This window comes from Cupressus sempervirens, chromosome 2, assembly GCF_028749045.1.
Source record: "Cupressus sempervirens isolate cs-2001-9-10 chromosome 2, ASM2874904v1, whole genome shotgun sequence".
NCBI lineage: Eukaryota > Viridiplantae > Streptophyta > Pinopsida > Cupressales > Cupressaceae > Cupressus > Cupressus sempervirens.
The window spans coordinates 90,740,537-90,763,133 of record NC_143119.1 but is presented as its reverse complement, the minus strand read 5'-3'; the positions used below and the strand labels follow the sequence as shown (position 1 = coordinate 90,763,133).

At 36.6% G+C, this 22,597-nt stretch overlaps 1 protein-coding gene across 2 annotated transcripts; it reads right to left on the bottom strand.

Moving 5' to 3' along the window:
* Positions 1-3,308: 3,308 nt before the first annotated feature.
* Positions 3,309-21,317, bottom strand: LOC149571175 (V-type proton ATPase subunit G1-like). 2 transcript variants are annotated; one of them, XM_089812743.1, is made up of 4 exons: positions 21,181-21,317; positions 4,303-4,407; positions 4,032-4,132; positions 3,309-3,918 (listed from the first exon to the last, which is right to left on the bottom strand). In XM_089812743.1, the coding sequence occupies exons 2-4, from the start codon at positions 4,388-4,390 to the stop codon at positions 3,775-3,777; spliced, it is 333 nt and encodes a 110-aa protein (XP_089668869.1). In that variant the 5' UTR covers positions 4,391-4,407; positions 21,181-21,317; the 3' UTR covers positions 3,309-3,774. The 2 variants fall into 2 exon arrangements, with proteins under 2 accessions (XP_089668869.1, XP_089668868.1); XM_089812742.1 differs by having other exon boundaries at positions 4,303-4,392.
* Positions 21,318-22,597: the final 1,280 nt, after the last annotated feature.

Here is a 22,597-nt window from a genome sequence, read left to right as displayed (position 1 = left end):
TAAGAACAATGTCATTAAAAAGCTAGATATCCTTACAATTTTCTTAATGAATATTAAAAAGACAACTCAGGTAAAGCACAAAATTATATTAAATTAAAAGATCCCTGTCCTCTATGGCTCTATTGTATGGGGCCCCTCCCTCTTGGAGTCTAATTGGGCCTCTGTTGAAAGAGTTCAAACTCTTTTCCTTCGGTGCATTATCAGATGTCACGGGTCCACACCGCACAACATCGTTTTGGTAGAGTTTGGTGCTCACCCTTTAAGATTGGGGACCATCTTTGATTTAGTTTGGCTACTTCACTAGCTCTAAAACTTCACAGATCCCTCTAGCGGTCGTCACAGATATTCCTACTTGGCTTACTGTTTCTCTATGGAGGGTGCAAGTTCGGACCCTGGTCACAAGTCTCGTTGTTGGTACACCTAGGGCTCTGCCCTCTTGGGCTCGATTTGTATTAGTTTGGATCATCTTCCCCCCTTTCAGTTTTCTCTGGACGATCCAACCCATCTTCTTCCATCTCAACAGGGGTTGAATAAGCATGTTAAAACTTGACATCTACAAACAATATGTTATCATGACCTAGAGGAATCCCCCAAGTGGGCTCCATCTGCGTATGACCTTCTATGTTAAGCACTTCCTTGATATCCAAGACGGGATCATCTTATGCCCTTGGTACCTCACTCGTCGTTGGACTCACGCTCTTCGCATCTCTTTGGGATCTTTTAGAGTGGGATCTCATCGGCTACGTATTCAGACTAATCACCAGATCAACAGAGAGGATAGGATTTGTCAGCTTTGTCACCTTGGGGAGGTTGAGACCGAGTCTCACTTTATTTTTCGTTGTCCCATTTACTATGAGATCCGAGGGAGATTCTACTATTTGTTCAGAGAGTGTCGATCTCTTCCCTCATTCTTCAGATATATTGACCAGCATTGTCTTGCACTCTACTTCAGGGGACCATGCGACTTCACGAGCACACTATAACTCCAACTTTGCTCAACATCAACCCCTACACAGCTCATCACCTCTTTCTTCAGGCTAACGATCCCTACCCAAGGATTGAAGTGGCCTCCCTACACTACCTCGATTTGCATCAGATTTGTGAGACCCCACAGAGATCACGCTCGACATCATCCCTCTAGTAGATCTCAAAGGCAACCTTCCAAAGTACTTGATTGCTCTAATGCCCACCTTTCCATTATGAACTACTTCTCGTCTGTAAGGAGTTCTTAATTGTTATTCTTTTTCTTGGTTCTTTTGTTGTTTTTCTTTCACGTTCTTTCTACGAACACCGTTTGGTGCTCCCCCTTGCTAGCATTTGCCCTTTGTATTGTTTCCAGTCCCTTAGACCCTCATTGGTCTCTTATTGGACATTAATAAATTTATCTTATCTTATCTTATGCCATTGAAAAAAATCTTGCGAGGGGTCCAACATTCAAAATTTGGTCACTATTAAGGGGATGATTATATTATATCCATCTAGACTATCTCTCCAAAACAATCAAACTATCTAACAATTTGTCAAACAAGTGGAAAATAAATCATACTTCCTGGATCGCAAAATGAAAATCAAACCTACCAGATTACATATTTGTTTCCTCAATACTTGAATGATAAGCCTTTATCAATAAATCACACTTTCTAGATCACAAAAAGGAAATCAAACCTATTAGTACATTTATTTTTCCTCAATACTTGAGAGATAAGCCTTTATCAAGACTGCTTGTTTTAGGGATAGAAATCTGATTCTTTTCGGCAAAAAGTATTATGAGCTTTTCCTCTTAAGGTAGGCATCGGATAGATAGGATTGAATTGAAGTACTTGATTATTTTATTTATGAAATGATTTGGGAGCACAAATGTAAAGCTTTATATACCTGGTTTTAATAGTGCCTTAGAAATATGTATCAACATTCTCAACATTGATTTAGCTAATTGTTTCATGATAGGTATTAATAAATTATAGTTGTTTCAAGATATGAACCTTTATATGAAGAAAAATTCCAATATTCATGTTGGTGTTTGGGGAGGATGCTGATTTTAGCTTGGCTATGTGCAATTCATTTCTATGGCTTTGGAAAAAATAATTGGGCATATGCTCTTCATAATGGTAATGCACAACGACGTCAATATTGAGCATAAGTAAGAACAATTACAACCCAAAAAAGCATGATAAATAATAAAATTGTGTTACAACCCAAGAAGTTACAAGTACTTGTGCATAAGCTTGAAACCCTGTTTGCCAGTAAAAATGCTTTCAACACTCGATATATTGTAGAATTTTTTTTTTTCCCAAAAAGATCAAGATCGAGGCAAGCGTAAAGAACAGCAAAAGTTTTTGTTTAGAATATTCCAATGAATTTGAAAAGACAAAAGTACTTGCAGTGCTTGTGAAAGATCAACAATCATCTACCATAGAAGTTGAGCATGTCTAGAACAAGGTTGTGAGCTAACTTGCAAATTGTGTAGGACAAAGTTGAGAGCCACCAGTAGTTTCTTAAAACAGCTTTACAAGGAATCATTTAAGCGAAACAAAGTAAAGATGGACAAGTTTTTTTATGAAAGTGGCACAGAGAATGCAGAGCATCATCAAGGACCATCACAGATCAAATTACAAAGAAAGATGGATGGCAGAGCACGACACACAAGTGTACATAAATTAATGAAAGCCCTAAATAGGTCTTTGGTGTTCACGGTATTATGTTGTACATTGGAAGATGGAGTAATCAACTTGGGGTGGACATGGCCAATGTAGAAAATTGGAAATTGAACGGTCTAACAAATATAATTGAGAAAATAGCTTGTAACACGGATTAGTTAGCCTAATGCTATATAACTTACTAGTATTAAATGGATGAGTATTAAAAGGTTCATAAAGTAGTAAAAACATGTTGAATTATGAATACGTGAGGCATCTCATCTTTCATAATTCAAGTATCTCATCTAGGCTTTAGAAGTACCTTCTTAAATTCATAGTAACATTGTTGTAACCATTATTATAAGAAAATGCATGAAATTTAGCAGCAAGACAAAAAGAATACAACCCCGCCCATTGTTCACATTGTTAATAGATCTACTCTCAAATCATATGATTTTGCTGGTGAATAAACTGTTTACAAATCTATTACTTGATCCACATACGCTTAGTTATTGATATGTCCATCCTCAAAAACATTTAGAAAAACAGATATATATCAATAGTGCCATATAAAATAACAGCTTAAGTAAAGTCAACAAATTATCAGATCCTCTATCTAATTTCCCATTGACATCCCACTAATGTGCAATACAACTTTGTAAAGCCTCCAACTCGTATTAAAAGACATATTGTCATTGATTTCAACCATGTTTTAAAAAAAAAGTCAAATATGATAACAGGTTTCTACTACTAAAAAGAGAGATGGACTTCGTCTGCAAACCATCTTGGTCTAAATTGCTCTAATCAATCCAAACAATTGCCAATAATTAGTGTAGTAAAATTGAAGTTAGCAGTCTCTCTCTAATAACAAATAAATACTAGTCTTGAAATTTGCAAATCTGGAATACATTTATAAAATGACATTTATTCTGCATGTTGCAGCACTGCACCACACACAGAATAGTCTCTATTGCCTACTCTGATAAGAGATGTATTTTCAAGGGCAGCAATCTAATCTCAATAACAGCAATCTTTCATTAATCTTCCAATCAGGCCCAACATTGATTTGACTATAAAAACATGAAAAATGGAACTCATGGGGGATACACCTCTGCAGGCACTACTAGTTCCATTTGCATCAATTCCTCACAGTAGTGACATACTTCATAAGCATGGCAACCACCTCTGGCGAAACTTTAGATGCTTCATTTTTCAACTGTTCAATTTTTATTTGTGTTTCTTCCTCGAGACGTTTGACATTGGATCCAGAATCACCACTTGACTGTGCTTAAACTCAAACCCGGATTTTAATCAACAAATAAAACTTGACTCTTAAAACAACAAATACTTTTGTTCACTTAGAATAAGTAAGTCAAGCAGTATGAATTTTTTTACCTCTGCAACCTTCTTCCGAAATTCATTTTCTCTCTGCGACCGATAGGCAGCAATTTCTCTTTCAGCTTCCTCTTTTGCTTGTTTCAATCTAGCAGATTTTGCTACAAGTGACAAAAATTAACTTTAGTCTTCAGTACATCAGTAAAATGAGGGATGTCACCTTCAAAATCAAGTATGATTAAGTGTCCACTTCAACAATTAGCTTAATTTTGCAAAAGCACAAAAATTGATTAAAAAAAGGGTTATAAGAAAATAGAAAAAGTCAACCAACCAGCTCTTGCAGAAGCAATAATGTGCTGAGCTTCCTGCTCTGCAGCCAATAACAGTTGTATTCCACCCTGTCCCTTGTTTGAATCCATATCTGCAAGGATATACACTGATTCCATAAAAGAAATGTAGATAAAATCAACACTCTACTAAAAAAGATTAGAAAAACTGAATCTATCTGGATCCAAATTATTTGCAGTGTAGACCAGTTTCAAAAACCAAAAAAAATCAAACTCAATTCATATTCAAGTGGTGTATGTAAAGTTGACAACAAAAAACAGTGAATCTGATAGCCACGCTGATTGCATTTTGGTGGGGCAAGTGTTTACATAAATATATTTAGAGATTTCTCCTGTTATTGCAATTTGATCACAATAATTTTTTTGAGGGGGTGTGTAACATATATATGCACACAAAAAAATTAGAATGTGATAGCATTCAGACTATCTGAGAATAGAGCATAAAAGTGCCTGCTTAAATTTAAAACTTCATTGAAAGTATCCTTTTGTCCTTGTATATGATTCCAAAATCTAAAGATTATCAAGTAAGGAAACCTCTGTTGTCTTGAAAGTTAGGACTTGAACTGTTCTTCGACAACCATTCAATACTCTACCCTACTAGCCAATGCATAGATAAAATTGTTAATATTTTATTATCAAGTAATCATGAGAAGACTTAAACTAAACACTAGATTGTGAGGACAAAGGAGAAGGCTACTGTTGATGTGAGGTGGTCTCTCCCTAACATCACCCCTGACCCTGCTGATGCACGGGGGAAGCCAGATGACATGGACTATGCTGTTTTTGCCGCTTAAGCGGCTTATTTTTATTTTTTTCAAACTTTCCAGGCTCTGCCAATGTCACTCAGAGTTACCATGTGTCCTTTTTTTTGTGAATTATTATAAGTAAATAGAAATCAGACACAATATTCATTGAAAAAAATAGGAAAGAGACTTAAATAATTTTGTAAAGAAATGAAGCTACCTACTCAATGTAGAGGATAGAAAATCAGGTACTGAAATATTATAATATATAATACTAAATGAGTGGGTAAAGTTATGTATCCCTTAAACAGAAGCAACTACAGATCAATATATTCTTTAGAAATCATCCAAGAATTATGAGTATCTTGATTATGTTCTTCCTATTCTTCCAAGTTCCAATGGAGAGCATGCTTCTCAAATGACAAATAATATAACCAAATTGAAAATTCTATTGATGATTACCATTGTTTATAGAAAAAGGTTTTTAAATCATATATATCCCCAGCCCTACGAGAAAAGAGAGTGGCTCCATTTTATGAATTATGTAGCAACTAGTTTTCTGGTTTCTCAGTTTATCTCAAACAACTTCAAAGGCATAAATTACTAGAATGGCCAATAATCATAATCTGACATGACATAAAGAAATGGATTAAGCGCAGTGCAACTTCGTTAATTCTTATAAAGAGAGCATTAAATGGAGGATAGATTTTCAGTTAAAGAAGATAAGCCTGTTTAATTGAACTGAAGTTTGGACTTTGAAAATAACACACTATCCATTCTAAAATTTAAAGTACCTTGTTTCATCTTAAATATCTCCCAGATCAGCAAAAAATACAAAGATCTAATCTGGGGCATTGTTGGGATAGGACAGAGATTGAATTTTTCTGAACCAAGCTATTAGGATGGTATAGGAAGGGTTTTGGCAATACCCTTCAAGCTGGTGCTGACAAGAAGAAAATTTCACTAGTCTTCATTAAAATATTCAAAAGAATGTAAATTAACTAGTTGCAATTTGCATCCACCTGGTACCAACAGATAAAATCCAAAAACTAAGGACATGTAAGCTAAGTTTGTCTAAGTTTTTTGTATTCCAGGATTGCAAAAAACATATGAAAAAAAACATACAGTTTGTTTCCAAAAGCGGTGAAAATCCCACATTCACCATCGTTACCTAACAGACATGAAATTTGAATAACAATGAAATCCATTACATTGTATATTCAACTGAAATTGATTTTCAAAATTAACTTAAAAACTGAAATATGAATATGAATATCAACTTGTAATGTTATCATTGACCCTGAAAATAAATGTTTGAAACACCCCCACTTATAATTTTTTCCTGCTTTTATTAGTCAACGAGGTTTTGCGTTGCGGGCACAACCCACTTCAGGTGCCTCATGGTCTTTCTATTATATTTTATTTTATTGGTCCAGATACTGTTTCACGCTATCAGCTTTGTGTTGCATAAAAAAGTCTGATGTTGGCACCATGTTGTAAGTTGGCCAATGGAGGAGGACTATCGGCTGGAGTTTACCTGTGGAATTTGAGTGGTCAGGTGGGTACTGCCTGCAGATGCACCGCCTTGGACTAAGCCTTAAGCCAATACAGCACCAAAGAACAAAATGTTGAATGCAGAGACTTCTGTAAAACAAGAGGAGAGAGTCATTGTCACAGGCAATGATCCAACAAGACAGTTCAGAAACACAAGTAGTCAAACTCAACGTGACAGGCTGTAATCCTGCCCCCAAAACCTGAACAAAAGAGTAGGACCAGCAAACTATTCCAACGCGGTCTCATATTCGAATCTGGTCCCGTAAAACCTTGACGTAGGTGGCTAGGCAGATTCTGAATATGCATGTGAAATCGGATTCAAATGTGATGAGCATCTGCCACTCTACTTCGTGCAGAGCCCATCAAGGGAATCCTCACACAATGGGGAAAAAATGTCATTCCAGTCAACGCCTGTGCTGAACCCTGTGGCTTCTCCTCCACATCATTCCTTTCTCCTCCACATCATTCCTTTGGTCCTTGCTCACGTACATATTTAGCAAGCAGATTTTCTGGGGGCCTTAAAACCCAGGGAGGTTGCTAGGTCAATCCCAAGGGAAGCCCAATGCCAAAAGGTGGGCTTAGTGCAATGCCATTGAAGAGGAAGACCGCTATGACAACAATGGCTATGGCTCAAAGAAAGGCATTTCACACTGATACTATGCCATTTTATTCCTGCTCTGCTTTGCCCTTCTCTTGTGCTCGCTCATGCTTTGTGGGGTGCTAGTCACCCTTTCAAATCCCAGGTCTCAGTTAAAGTTTGTGCTTTCATTCAAATCCTATACATTTGCACTCGGTTTTGTTGATTTAGAACCAGATAATTAAAGTCAGTTGTTTACATTCCTGTCTGGTTTCTAACGGTGAAGTTATGTAATTTTCTTTTTTATAGAGTAAAGCTCTCAGTAACTTTTATATGGGAGTGGGAGCCAATGAGACAGATGTCTCCACAAAGACAATGTCGCTCAATTGCAGTGTGAAAGTGAGTGTGTACAATCTGGCGACTCTCTTCGGAATTCATGTAGATTCTACCCCAGTGGATCTCTGATCTACAACCATCTGCCTATTGCCACAAAGAAGAAGAGACTTAAAGGTGTAACGGAATAAATTCACTTTTAATAACCAACTTATAATGTCCCTTACACCCTTAATCAACAGCTGCAATTATTCTCCTCTTCAATTGCATCCTTTCAATGCTATTTTCAAACCCCGCACCTCAATTTTGCAAACAAAATCTATAAAGTTCCAGCCTAATCAGCACACCTCTCCATTTTAGTTTGAATTTGCCTTGTATTGGGAGGTATTCTAAGTACAAATCTTCTGTTTCCGAAGTAACAGTGTAGGCATGCAGTGACAAGGGTTATAATGCTGGGGAGCATGCCACAGTTTCTCATTTGAGAAAAGATTTGCAATGCTTCATGCCCATTACCAATCTGGGCATACCCCGCGACTACATGATTCAATGTCACTAGATCACTTTTCAGCATTTTGTGAAACATTTTGCATCCAAAATCCACACACCCACATTTTGGATACAAACTAATGAGTGAATTGGTACATAAACATCAGATTCATATCCAGCTCTCGTAATGCCTTCATGAATACAGGCATTGAGAATCAGGTTTAAACCAATAAAGAGGCTGGGTACAATATTGGTGATAATGGATACAAAGCCTCCTTCTGGATTCAATTCAAGGGTCATTGTTGTTGTTATGAGAATAGTTCGGAACACACTTTCAGATTGTCTAACAATGCACCTTGTGTCCATATGAAGATGTGCATAGACTAATATGCATGTGCAGACACATTGATAGACATATAAACATGTGTGACAGTACTGAATTGATTTTTTTGCAAAACTATTCATTTCAATTTGATTCTGTTTTTGTGCCATGTATATGCATATATAATATGTTCTCATTCATGTAGAACTTTCACTCAATCTACCTATATTTTCTTTGGCTCTGCTCTTCCCGCTATAGCATTTGGGAAATAACTCGACAGAGACACAGGTGAGAATTGGGTGGACAAATATATTTTTGTTTTCATCTTCCGTTTGTAGTAATATACACTTAATCACTTTTTATGGATGCTTTGCTTTGATATGTTGGATTTGTGAATGTAAATTTGTCTGGTTTCCAATACTTCTTTGAAAACATATGGAGATTGAGATTCTTTCCACATATTTTGAAATCAGTTTAGGTTGTCATATCATAAATCAATTTAATCAATCATAAAACAGAAACTGAAATAGGAAGTGACAGTCTGTACTCTACTCTTGTTGGTCTGAATCCCTGCATTCACATTATAGTTTTATCTTTGCAACTCCTTAGAGATCTGTGAAGCTTAACGAAAATGCAGCATATAGCCATGGTAGCAATAAATTGGTAAAATTTTGGCTTAACATACTTGTAAATTGATAAAAAATCAGCCGTAGATCCCTTTCTGGACATGGTTAAAAAAAATATACAAGAGGGATTTTCATTCAATCAAATCCTTGTACAAGCCACCAACATTTTTCATCTGTCTGCAGACACAAACATGTGTATGAAAGTGATAATATTCACCAGACAATCACCATGCCTCATTTTATTGATTTGGTATCTAATGTGGTCCTATTTAGTGGGTTGATTAAAAAAACACTCACTAAATGGATGAGCCTTTGATCTTTTTCGAAAGCAACAAAATGCGTTCCATCTACTCCAAAGGTTTTGGATATATCATGTACTGATTGACACATCTATTACAATAATAGATAAACGTCTATTATTAGTTAATGGTAATCTATTTGTAAACTATTGGAAATATTAGAATACTTCTAATATTTAGTTAGCTTTAGTTAGTTGTAGCTTTTTAAGCTTTCTTTCAGCTAGAATAGAATGTTTCTATTCTTTACGATCGTTTCCTAAGGAAACATCATTCCATTCTTTTGTATATAATGACCTCTCGGTCTCTGTTAATAACAAGCAAGTATTTTACCAATTACTTCATAATATGGTATCACAACAAGGTTGAATTTTTTTTGAAAATAATAATTTCTTGTTGAAATTATCTAAACCTTATTTTCGAAATTATTCTTTCCCTGAATTATTATGCTTTGTTATACCTAGTTTAGGATAGGGTTTGCGATGCAAAGAATTTACAACTCGTGACTGCAAATCGCGCAACACCAGTCTGCAAATCATGGCATCATATTCATTGGAGAGCTCGTTTCTTCTAGAAATCGCATCACAAACAGCTTCACATGGTAGTGCATGTCTAATATTATCCACAATCTCTACTTCTTAGCATGTGATAGGAATTTTTTGGAGTAGTAAAACCCCTGAAGAAAACATGACTTCTATAGAAAATGCAACTTCAAATTGTTGTTGTAGTGTGGTTTTTTGTATGATCCAGCATAAATGCCCCTCTTTGTATCAAAATTGTCCATTTTTGGGCTCTTTTTTTTACCAACAATCAACCATTTTCTCTGCAACTCTGACCTCCATGTGGCTCTCAGCTAGGGTTTTCTTAGAAACCCTAATTTTTGACCTCAAATTTTTGTTTTTGATTGTAGATTCTTGATAGTTTTTCGAGAGCTCAATTGGGTTGTCATCCGTTTTTCTAGGTGCCTCAATTTTTGAGCCCACAGATCCAAAAATCGACAACATTCTTTCTGGGTTTTTTGAGCTCTCTTCTAGTTCACACTCCAAATTTTCTGGGTCTTCCGATTTTTTGCCTCAAAGAATATGCCTTCTCTAATTTTCACATTTTTTCATTGAAAAATGTGTCGTAGCATCTTTGACAAACATTTTGCTCAAGCACAACTCCAAATACAATGGTTGAAATTATGACACTTAGAAGTAGCGGATCATAGAAATTTTTGAATATCGGAAAACCGATCAAATTGTTTTGAATGTTACGAAGCGTCCGATTGCTCTTGGTACTGATTAGGATACTTGGGATGTGAATAATCAAGAGGCAATGATGCTTCCCAAATTATCCGTGGCTAATGATCACGTCTCTCAGATTCCACCCGATAAGACAATTGCTGAGATATGCACACATCTCGAAGGTCTTCATGGGACTTCGGAGAAAAGAAGAGCTTTCTTTTTGAAGAACACTCTGTTTTCTATTATCATGGATGAGCAAACCTTACTCTAGGCACACTTGAATAGGATTTAGAAAATCTATAATTAGTTGCTTGCCATCGGTCACAACATGGAGGAAGAGGATATTGTGGTTATCATTCTTCGGAGTTTACCAAAGTCCTATGTACATTTTATCAAGACTCTTAACATTACGTCTTCTAGTGTTGATCTGAAGTTCATTGATCTCCGCACACTTCTACTTCAACAAGATCGATGGAAACAACAATTCAGTAGCAGTTCCACCTCCACCTCCCACAGAGCAAGCCTTTGTTGCTAAATCCTTTTTGAAGGATAAAGGCAAGTTTCAGCAATTGTAGCAAAAGTCTTCTACTCTAGCATCAGATGGCTCTCGGATGAAGCACACTCAATGCAACTATTGCCACAAGTTTGGGCACATGAAGGTTGAATGTCGAAAATGCTTAGCTGCACAATCTAAGCGATCAAGTTTGCAACCAAAGCGAACAATGCATAGCACACTAAGCAAACAAAATCTGCCTTTTACACCTTCATGGCTAAAAGACCTGCAAATCATGTGAAGTCATCTGCCTAGTACATTGATTTAGGTGCCTCTCATCATTTCACTCACCGTAGAGACTAGTTTACTGACTACCAACCTTATTCAAATTCTATTATTTTTGGTGGTGGAGAAGAGTACACTGTTGTCGACAAAGGCAACACTCTGATTCAATCTGCTGGGGGGAATCTCATTTCCTCAATGTGTACTACGTTCTAGGGATGGAACTAAATCTACTCTCAATCAATTAGTTACTACAACATTCTCCACACTTGGATGTCACCTTCAGTTCATATCAGTGTACCATCACTGATTAGGCAACTAAGTCTACTATTGCAATGGGTCTTGAGGATCATGGTCTTTTCTGACTTACTGATTCTAGTGATTCTCGGGACTTAACTATGGTTTCTCGGTGGTCTTCTGTTAGCATACTTTGGCATTAGTGATATGGGCACTTGAAAGCGCATTATCTCTCTTAGCTTGCTCGAGATTTGCTTGTCCTTGGATTGACAAAGATTCAAAATCAGTTGCTTGGAGTTTGTGATGCAAGCCAGGCTGGGAAGCTACATCGCACACCTTTCCCCAGTGGCAATTCATGGCGAGCTTCTCAAGTACTTCAGCTTGTTCATGGAGATATCTGCGGCCCTATGGCCACTCCTATTCTTGGGTCCATGTATTTTATGTTATTTGTTGATGATTTTAGTAGAAAAATGTAGTTGTATTTCTTTAAAAAGAAATCAGATGCATTTCCTGTATTTCAAAAGTTTAAACCTTTAGTTGAAAAAGAGTCTAGAAAATCTATTATTACTATTAGATCAGACAATGGGGGGAATTTTGCTCTGCTGATTTCTCTACTCATGGCATCAAACACCAATTAACCACACCCACACATCACAACAAAACAATGTAGTTGAACGATGGAACAAAACAATCACCAAGATGGTTCGATCCATGCTCAAACATAGACATGTTCTGAAGAAATTCTAGGCAGAAGTAGTCAACATTATAGTTTATCTTTTGAACTAGTGACCCACAGTGGTCGTCAGAGGTAAAACTCTGGAAGAAACTTGGTCAGGTCGCAAGCCCATAATCAATCACTTGAAAGTTTTTGGCTCCATTGCTTTTGTTTGGATCCCTAATGCGTCACACACCAAGTTGGATCCCAAGAGTCTGAAACTCATGCTTGCTAGGTACAGTACTCTTCACAAAGCCTACCTGTTGATCGACACTAAGACATCTCATCTCATCTATAGTCGTGACATAGTCTTCGATGAGCAGCGAGGACCTATCATGCTTGTTTCTCTTCTTCTTGATCCAACAGACCAGCCTATGAAAGCTTATGATTTGGGAGTTAGGCTTCCATGAGGTCTACCTGATGGGAGGGCTCCAGTAGCTCCTGTAGCTATAGTTATACCAATGATCCATGTACAAACACCTCCAGCTCCTCCTGCAAGATCATCTCGATTTGTAGATGCTTCACCTGAGTTTGATCCAGATTCTTCTGATGAGGAACCTGATCACCAAGCATCTCCTGATACTAATGTTGATCGTTCTCCTTTTCGGCATCAGTGGTAGGCTAAGACACTTGTTGATCTTCGTTATGATGAGCTCATTGATGGGAGAACTGCTCGAAAAATGAGCAAACCTATAGGGTCTGTTAACTTTGCTCTCATGGCCAACATTCATAGTGTGTTTAAACCTCAAACATACTTTGAGGCTAAAGGAATTCCAAAGTGGGAACAGGCCATGACATCTGAACACTAGAGCCTATTGAAGAATAACACCTAGGTCCTTTCTGATCTTCCACTGGGGAAGAAACCTATTGGCTACAAATGGGTTTACAAAATCAAATACAAATCAAATGATACTTTGGATAAGTACAAAGCTCCTTTAGTTGCAAAGGGCTTTTCTCAACGTCAAGGCATTGATTATGAGGAGACCTTTGCTCCTACTGCAAAGATGAGCACAATAAGATTAGTCCTAGCCATAGCAGTACAATTTGGCTGGAAGGTCCATCAAATGGACGTCAACAGTGCTTTCTTGAATGGTGATCTCCATGAAGAGGTCTACATGACGTAGCCTTCTAGTTTCAAGGTTGCTGGAAAAGGCCATCAAGTTCTCAGATTGGTAAAAGCTCTCTATGGCTTGAAGCAGGCCCCTCGGGCATGGTAAATAAAAATTGATAAGTACCTCAGTGATCAAGGCTTTAAGACAAGTTCTTCAGACTCAAATTTCTACATCAAGACTATTAATAGTGACATCATCATTTGATTATTTATGTGGATGATTTCATCATCACTAGCAGTTCCCCATTTTTTATTTAGGGAATCAAACAGAATTTATGCTAGTCTTTTGATATGACTGACCTTGGGCTCATGCATTATTGCCTAGGTGTTGAGGTTTGCCAATAGTCTTCTGGTATATTTGTCTCTTAGTCCAAATATGCTACTGCTGTGTTAGACAAATTCCGTATGCAGGATTGCAAGCCTGCATCTACACCCAAAGAGAAAGGTCTTAAGTTATCAGCCAAGTCTGATTCTCCTCCCGTTGATGATACTACATACATGCAACTAGTAGGCAGCCTCATCTACCTCTCTACTACTACGCCTAACATCCATCTCACGCTTTATGACAGCTCCCAAGGTTGATCATTGGATGGCCGCAAAGCATGTGCTTTATTATGTGAAGGGCACTTCAAATTATGGACTTCTTTATTCTCGAAGTTCTAATCCTAGACTTAGTGGGTTCACAAATTCAGATTGGGCATGCTCTATTGACGATAAAAAATCAACTTCTGGATGTGTTCAATTTGGGATCCGGTGCAATCACATGGACCAATAAGAAGCAACAAGCGATTTCTCTCTCCTCTACAAAGGCCGTATACAGAGGGACTGTTAAGGTGAGATGTGCGGTTGTTTGGCTTTGTCGGATGATTGGAGATATGCAGATGTCACCAGCAAGACCGACTACTTTGTTTGTCGATAGCAAAGGTGTTATCAAGTTAGCCCGAAATCCAATCTTCCATGAACAAACCAAGCATGTGGATGTTCACTGTCACTACATATGACAGCTGGTTGAAGACGAAACAATAGATTTGCAGTATGTTCCTACCACAGATCAGACTGCATACATTCTCACCAAGCCCTCGTAATAACATCTTGCAAAGAAAGTTGGCATTACTCATCCCTCCATGACAAAGACAATGCAATTGTTGGCCAACCTCTATAGTGAACATGCAGGGATCTCAAATGGTATCTTCTCGTCTCAAATTTAACAAAATTTCTGATTCTTCATTCAGCATTATCGTTGAACAACATATTCTCGAATTTAACAACAGTTCTGATTTGATCATTCGGCCTGAATTGAAATTCTATAAACTCAAAGTGAAGGCATGTTTCAGACACTATACACCCGTACACCTCAGTGGTGAGATCAACTCTCCAATAAGTACCTCTCTTTAACTTGTGATCAAGATCAAGAAAACAATACACAACATGCCAACTTTGTTTGACTTCCAAAAAGAGTCAATTGGCAAAATATATGTATAACATATAAATTATTGATAAGAATGGCTTTTCCTCATATGCTTTAGGCATTTGGTTAGATGTAATCTCTTTGCAATTGGATAAAATCAAAGCTAAAACCACTGGAATGGATGTGTTACCTTCATAAAATCAAAATACAACTTTTAATAATATTGCCAAAGAATGGATTGATAATGGCCAGTGGTAGCTCCTGAGGGTAAAATCTCATCATTAGCAAACTGTGAGATGACAGCACAGGGTACTTCTCCATCACCCTTGTCCTAGTTCAACATATTTTACATTCATTCTTAAATGGAATGGTGTTTAAACTCCATTACAGATATTAAATCATTGTGTCCTCTGCTTGTCAATACAATATAATGAACAATTTTACATCTAATATGTTATCAAAGTGGTTTGTAGCATAGCTCGACAGGCTTATTTTTCTCTTCGAAGTGGATTCAGTAAAACTCAACACAAAATTTATACTTTAGCACTGTTGATTTCCAAAAAATGATATCTGAAAGGTTTATATAAAGATCACAGTAGCCAGCCTCAGATCTAGAACAAAATCAGCAGGCCCCTTTTGCGCCTCAGATAAAGTCATTTCCTGGACTTATGTGGTATCTTGTTTTACTGTACCATTTGCAATGAAATTAGTCTTAAAAAAAAGATTATGCACACTTCACATATCCCATTAATCAAACAGTGAGACAGGTAATCAGTCACAGAGTTTTGTGGTAAATGATTACAGACCCAATCTATTTTCCTATATAATCATAATAGCAACCAGTGATAGTCAATTCAACAAAGAAAAGAACACGCCGTGACTGCTTCCACAAACAGAACATTAATCTAAGTCTGAGTCACTCACAAAGAGCTTCTGCAGCTTCACCTTGCAGACTGGAGGTTTCATCTTTCTACATATCACTCTTTTAGAATGAAACCATTTCCAGGATTTGGAACTGTCATTGTGACTGGTTTTGGTTCTCTTCTCAAAACATGCATATCCATTTTCAGTGTATTTCAACTTGTTTTGAAATTCTGCAGAGTAAATAATTTGCCATATATATTGTTGACAAAATTCTTCTGATTCAAGTACCCGTGTTTGAGTAGCTTTCATCTTTGAGTTGAATTTGTGTTGAGCTTGTTATATTTAGTTGATTATGATGTCCATATCTTTCAATTTTGAGTTTGCCTCAAATTCAATTTTACACTCACGTTGTCCTTTCCTCTTGCGATCAAGACATAGCAGTAGCGAGACATCAAATAGATATAATCACAATATCCAGCAGCTTCTACCAAGATGCCCAACACATGAAGAGCACAATGACATTGTCACCATATAAATGGATTCAACATCTGTTGAATGGAATGGACTGTATGGAAATCGCATTAAGATCATAGCAAATTCTATTCTTACACAGTGCCATGCAATTGTTGAAGACCTGAGGCAGGCCTGTGAGGATACACACACCTACAAAATTGTGAGATCAAAATGGTGCAGGAGTCTGTACACAAAAAGCAAACAACCTACAGTTTTTTTTAAGCCTTCTATGAAACATTAAGAGAAATATGATATGTAGAATTTTATGGAGTGGGCAATTCAGCTGGCATCAAAGGCCTCGGTTTTTGCTTTCTTCCAATGAGTTTGACGGTTGACCACCAGAAAACTAGTCAACAAAAATACCCAGATGGTTTTCAATGTACAAACTAGACTTGTACATGTCAAATGTATGTGAAAGTATACTTTTGTAACAAAATGTAGACCCAACATTGTGTTAGACATGAGGATATATCCACAGTGCTCTATATGTACAAGTTACAATTAGGACATGTTGAGTATATGTGAAAGTATCCTCTTGGTTACCTGGTTCAGACACTGCTCTCCAGAGCCAGGTCCAGGTTCACACGGGTCCGTGTTCGTGCCTGGGTTTGCTGCGGGTCCGGGCAGGGTCCTTATTTTGGATTGTCGGTCCGCCCGGGTGACGCGAACCCGGGCAGACCCACAGTCCAAAATAAGGACCCTGCCCAGACCCGCAGCAAACCTGGGCAGACCCACAGCAAACCCAGGAAGACTTGTGGCAAATCCAGGAGGAGCCACTACAAACCCAAGAGGACCCATGATGAACCCAAGAGGACCCGTGGGTTTCTCTCAATTTTTTGTATATATACTCATGAACCCACCCACAAACCCAAATGGGAAAATTTTTATTGCCCAAACCCCGAACCCGAACCCCGAACCCCGAACCCGAACCTCTTAGAATATCAAAACATTTGATTTAGAATACACCTATCATGTTATGCTTCTGCTTAAAGTAAATGCTTATTTGTTAGTAAAACCAGTTTGAGTTGTCAACTTCAGTAGAAAGCACAGGAGAATGGAATCACAAATTTCTTAGTCACATAGTTGAAGCTTCAACAAAAAAAAAGATAGGTATTATTTATTTCTTGCAGTAAGCCAATTCAAACTTTAAACATCCGCTGTCTACAGCAGACAGCCTCTATATGAAAGTCCGCCAACCAAACTTCCACTATGAGGTATAGGTCAACAAAAAGCAAACCACTGTTCTCCAGCTGACATCAGAGACTGAGGAACTGCAAGTTTTACTCATAGGAATTGGAGATTGGTAGGAATACCAGTGCAAAAATATGCTGATTGAATCTTCAACCCAGAAAAAGAATGAAATTATACATTTTCTTACAAGCAAAAGCTTCAAAGTTTCAATAAACAATCAAAAGAATGGGCTTAGTATTCACTTCTTGCAGTAACCTGACTCAAACATGATATTACACATTCCTAACAATAAACTTATTCAAACTTGAACTACCACTATCAGCCACAAACACCCATCAGTTGGAATTTATGGTCGTCTACTCAAGCATATGCTACAAATCCACAAACAAATTCTGGGCAGTCCTACCTTTTTGCTTACATTTTCATGTATTCTTCCTGCTCCAAAGTTCATTTTGTTCATTTTAGTAGTTTGATTTACAAAATCAATTGTATGTCAAATCCTTACAAGCATGTCCATATGGTCCAGCAATCATTTCTTATTCTGATAAGAAATATGACTCATACACTTTCAACACATTCTCGTGAACACATTTTCCATCTCTGATGCATATCAGATGTTCATGCATTGGTACTGACAGTCATGCATGAATCAACTCTGGCAGAGTTTATGATATTAATGCCACATTTATAACAAAAAAATGTTTCTTGTACAGATACAAAATAAGGACATTTTGCATGCAATCATCTTCCAAATTGTATCCAGTGGTAGAGATTGGTCGGGTGCCGCAAAGCAAAAAAAAATGGTATCATACGTTTCTTGCCATGTGCTTTCAATAACCAAGGCACAAGAATGCACAATAATTTACTCTTGTGCATTCTGTCTTTTGGCAGATCTGTGTAGAGTTCAAATTATCGCCGTTTAAAAAATTACTAATCAATTTGAACTTTAAGCACACACTCATCACGTAGACTTAATTTTATCTTATTTTACCCAGAAGATGTGGAGCGACAACAATCAGAATTAAGAAAAGGAAAATCAGAATTAGGCAGAGCATTCAAATATTATTTTGAACAGCGGATGAACCCACTTGAGTGATAAATTTTTCTCACAACATTTTGCATGTAAACAAAGCGAAGAGAAGAACGTAGGAAGGTCCAAAGTTCAAACACAGCAAATGCTCAAACTAAACTACTCAACTACGATAATAACATTTGGCATGTACCAGAGTATGCTCTATCAGAGCAGGAAGAAACAAGAACAACAGACTGTGACAATGGATGCTAACACTAAATTACAATCACAACATTTGGTAGTTACCATCTTATTTAGGTTTATCAGACAAGGAAGAAAAACAAAAACAACAGATGGTGGCACTAGACTCGTAAACTTTGATTGCCACTGATGGCATTCAGTCAAACTACCATTGATCAATGCAATGCAGGAACAAAGGCTGAAGCCTTGAGCTGTGGATTTATTACATGGACCAGGGGAAATGCTTCGAAATTTTGGGTTGTGTGGTGGTTTATTTAACTACATTTAAAGTTCCAAGGTGTGTTGGTTATCTTCAATGGTCTCAGAGCCCCCACAAGAAGCACTGCTGATACAAATAGGAAAGAAATGGCTCACACACTGCATGGTCTACATAGTTTCACAGTTAGGGAATACACAAATATACCATTTCACCTCCTCTCTCAATTGAGATTTTGAACATTTAAGATTAGGCATGCTCTCAACATCTTCTATGTCTTTGACAAATGGGTTAACAAGGAGGGAGATGGACTTACAATTAATGCTGCAATATACCATTTTAAGGAAAGGATATAGGTAAGGCATCCTCTCAGTATCACCTAAAGTTTGGACAAAAGGATGAAAACAAAGAAACAATAGTGCAGTATGAGTCAACTGGCAATATAATATATTCAACTCATTGTCTGATATCTATATAAATGCAACTGGTAATTCAATATTTAGCCATGCTGAGTAGGTGAAGTGTTTCCAATTGCACATATTATTAACAAACCTGGTATTTCAAACTACTTTACAAATTATTTATCACAAACACTTGTCATAAATTCATCCATGAAATTAAAATGCTAATGGTTCAATTTCATGTATAAATATATACACCAAAATGATCTGTTCAGCATCAAAAAGGTGTTAATTTAATAAATAGTTATTTTCTTAACAGATTTTACAAATCTTTCATGAAGAGTATGAATTCATGAATGTAAAAGAATAAATCGATACATTTTTGTCCAATTGCAAATTACAGGTTTCCATCGAATACAAATGATGTTCACAATGCTTGATATCCTGCCACCTACTGGTGTTACAGCTTACTATAATTTCTCTACAGTTGTAAATTATAAGTTTCCACCACAAGCAAAAGGTTTCACTTAAACAGTTAACTCTATCATCAACATGCCAGTTAAACCTCTAGATTGTTGTGCAGATCTATTTTCTTTGAACCTGCACACCACAAAGGACTTTGTAATTTGCTATCGTCTATAATCAACATTTGATTTTCTTCAACTGTACATGTACATCTTCTGATTGTTACTAAAATCACCATATATCTACCAATATAGATGTCACCACCAACACAATCAAGTTTTAATATCATCAAACATTAACGATATCTCACTATCGGCTGACGCATTGCACCTCATTTGGTGCAAGCGCTTGGGGTAATATATTTTTAACAGTTGTTGACAAGGAGCATAGAATGTCTCCAATATGACACGAAGAACACCAAAAGAAAAGATACGCCCTTGGATGTGTGGTGAGCACCAAATCAGCCCCTAAGTACCCTCTACCTGAATGAAAGCATCCAGCGAATAACAAAATAACTAAAACGTCCCCAGGAGTAGACAAATTTCAGAAAAAAGAGGGCGAGGCAAAATGTTCCTTTTGCATTTCTAAAGTATTTGAGACAGTCACAGAGACCAGGGGAGGCATCCCAGGGACCCTGCATGTAACTCAACAAAAGCTCAAAATATGCAGAAATATTGAACAAAAATTTGACTTGCAAAACAAAGGCTTTTGATCAGCGTAATTTTGATGTATAATAGCCCTTTGTCAGTTTGGTTAGTTGTGTGATAAATCCAGAGGCCCAATTTACTCGCGTTACGCAAGTTAACACATGGATATTACTAAAAAAATGTCAAGACGGAATTGCAAATTTCTCTGTCTGAAATTTGTAGATTGTCTACCATTTTTAACATTAAAAAAAATGTTTTTTTGGGTCAAAAAAAGGAATAAGACATTCAAAACGCAGATCTTAAATCTTTCACTTATAAACTAGTTCCCATAGATCCTTTTGTTGGGTGACAGTTTTTCTTAATTGGATATTCTGAGACCAAATTTTAATAGAAAGACAACACAGATCAATGATTCTATAGTATTTTAACGTGGGAAATTCTCAAAAACAAACGCAATGCTTTCCATAGCGCTGGGGATGCAGTGGTAAATGACCACAATTGCCATCATAAAGGGACAAAATTGAGTATTCCTCGAAGATTCGCATAACAATACAAAGAGTTCAGTTAGAAATAGATCTCTTCAATCTCATCATCGCATACAAGTACGCCAGCCCTCGCTATAGACTCTATAAGATTGAGCCTTCGTTTTGTAAATCAGAAACCACCTGATCTTTCTGGGAAACACATTTAAACTAAATGATTAAGGGAATATTTCCTTGGGTTAAATAAAATTCGAGGCAACGGACGATGCGAAAGTCATTGCATTAACTAAATTTTAGCCACAAGGTTGGTATTTCTGAAATAGGCATCCATGGGGTTTCTGTTTTGTTTTCAGCACAATTAGAACGCAGCAAACAGATTTTATTTCTAGCACTGTAAAAGCAAACGATTCATGTAAAATACCTTCAAAAAGAGAAAATTTTCCCGCGACCTTGGATCGATCCCCTGTAAGGCAATCCTTGTGATTTATGTTCGTGATGTCCTTCGAGTCGCCTCAAATCTTGCGATTGGATCTTATATTCGCTGCTTAATCGTAAAACAATTTGTGGGAATTAGTAAATTGGTTTTTAGACTGATGGTGTGTGGGCGTCCTTAAAAAATTGTCAATCTATTTTAAATATTTGGAAAATAATATTCTTTATATAAAAATATTTATAATTAAATTTATTTATTTATTTATCATATAATGGTTTTTTTGTTATCCGTAACGCTTTCTTACTTATTAATTTTTATTTAAATTAAAAAGTTATTTAATATGTTTTATGTGGATGACAAAATATTGGTAAATAAATAATATTTATTTTATATAAAATATTACTTATTTACACTTTATTGAAATTTAGTCCTTATAATCATCAAATAATTACACTATATTTTAATCTAATAATAAAATATTTGAAGAAATATGTATTATTCATATAATGTTCCTATTATTTATCATTGCTAAACATCAGGTGGTGTATCTCTTGTATTGAAGAACGTTATGTTATATTGCATGTTTAGGTAGTGGGCTCATCTTGCATACTTTGTGTAATTGTAATAACAACTCCTAATAGGGTTGAGGCTTCTAACAAGGACCGAGACACTATACAGATGTAATAGACTCTTAACAGGGTCAATATTTTTTACAAGATACTTTTTATTAGTGGATCATTTGGTGGGTACCATACCCGCCAAGGTTTTCCCTTGGTCAGGGTTTCCCTAGTTGACAAAATATGGTGTTATGTGTTGCATTACTTTAAGGATTGTGTTTAATGTTCAGCATAATCAGTTTACTTTCATATGCAAGTTGTAAATTTGTTAATGACATCCATACTTGGGCAAAAGTTTGTGAAATATTGATTTGCCCCCTCACCCCTCTCACTATTTCTTATTTCTAACAATCGGTATCAGAGCACAATTACTCAAAGAAGACCTAACAATTTGAGTAAGATCTTTATGGATATGGATCAGCTACAAAAGAATCTTGAAGAATCTCTTGAGTAGATTGATATTCTTACTGAAGAAAGAGATACTCTGAAAGACAAGTATGAAGATGTGAAAGACTACATTGAGAAGTTGAAAGATAAAATAGATTATCTTAGCAAGAAAAAGATTAAAGATCAGATCAAGGATGGCGATGAAGTTTCAAGACTAAAGAAAGAGAAAGAGATCCTAAAGCATGAACTAGAGATTACAAATCTAAAGTTGAGCTTAAAGGATGATGATAGTAAAATTTAATCAGTTTTGAAATCTAAAATTGCAGATCTGAGATCTAACCTTACGAAAGTGGCATCTGAGCTTGAGACTACAAAATTGTAGTATGCAAAACTTGAGAAGT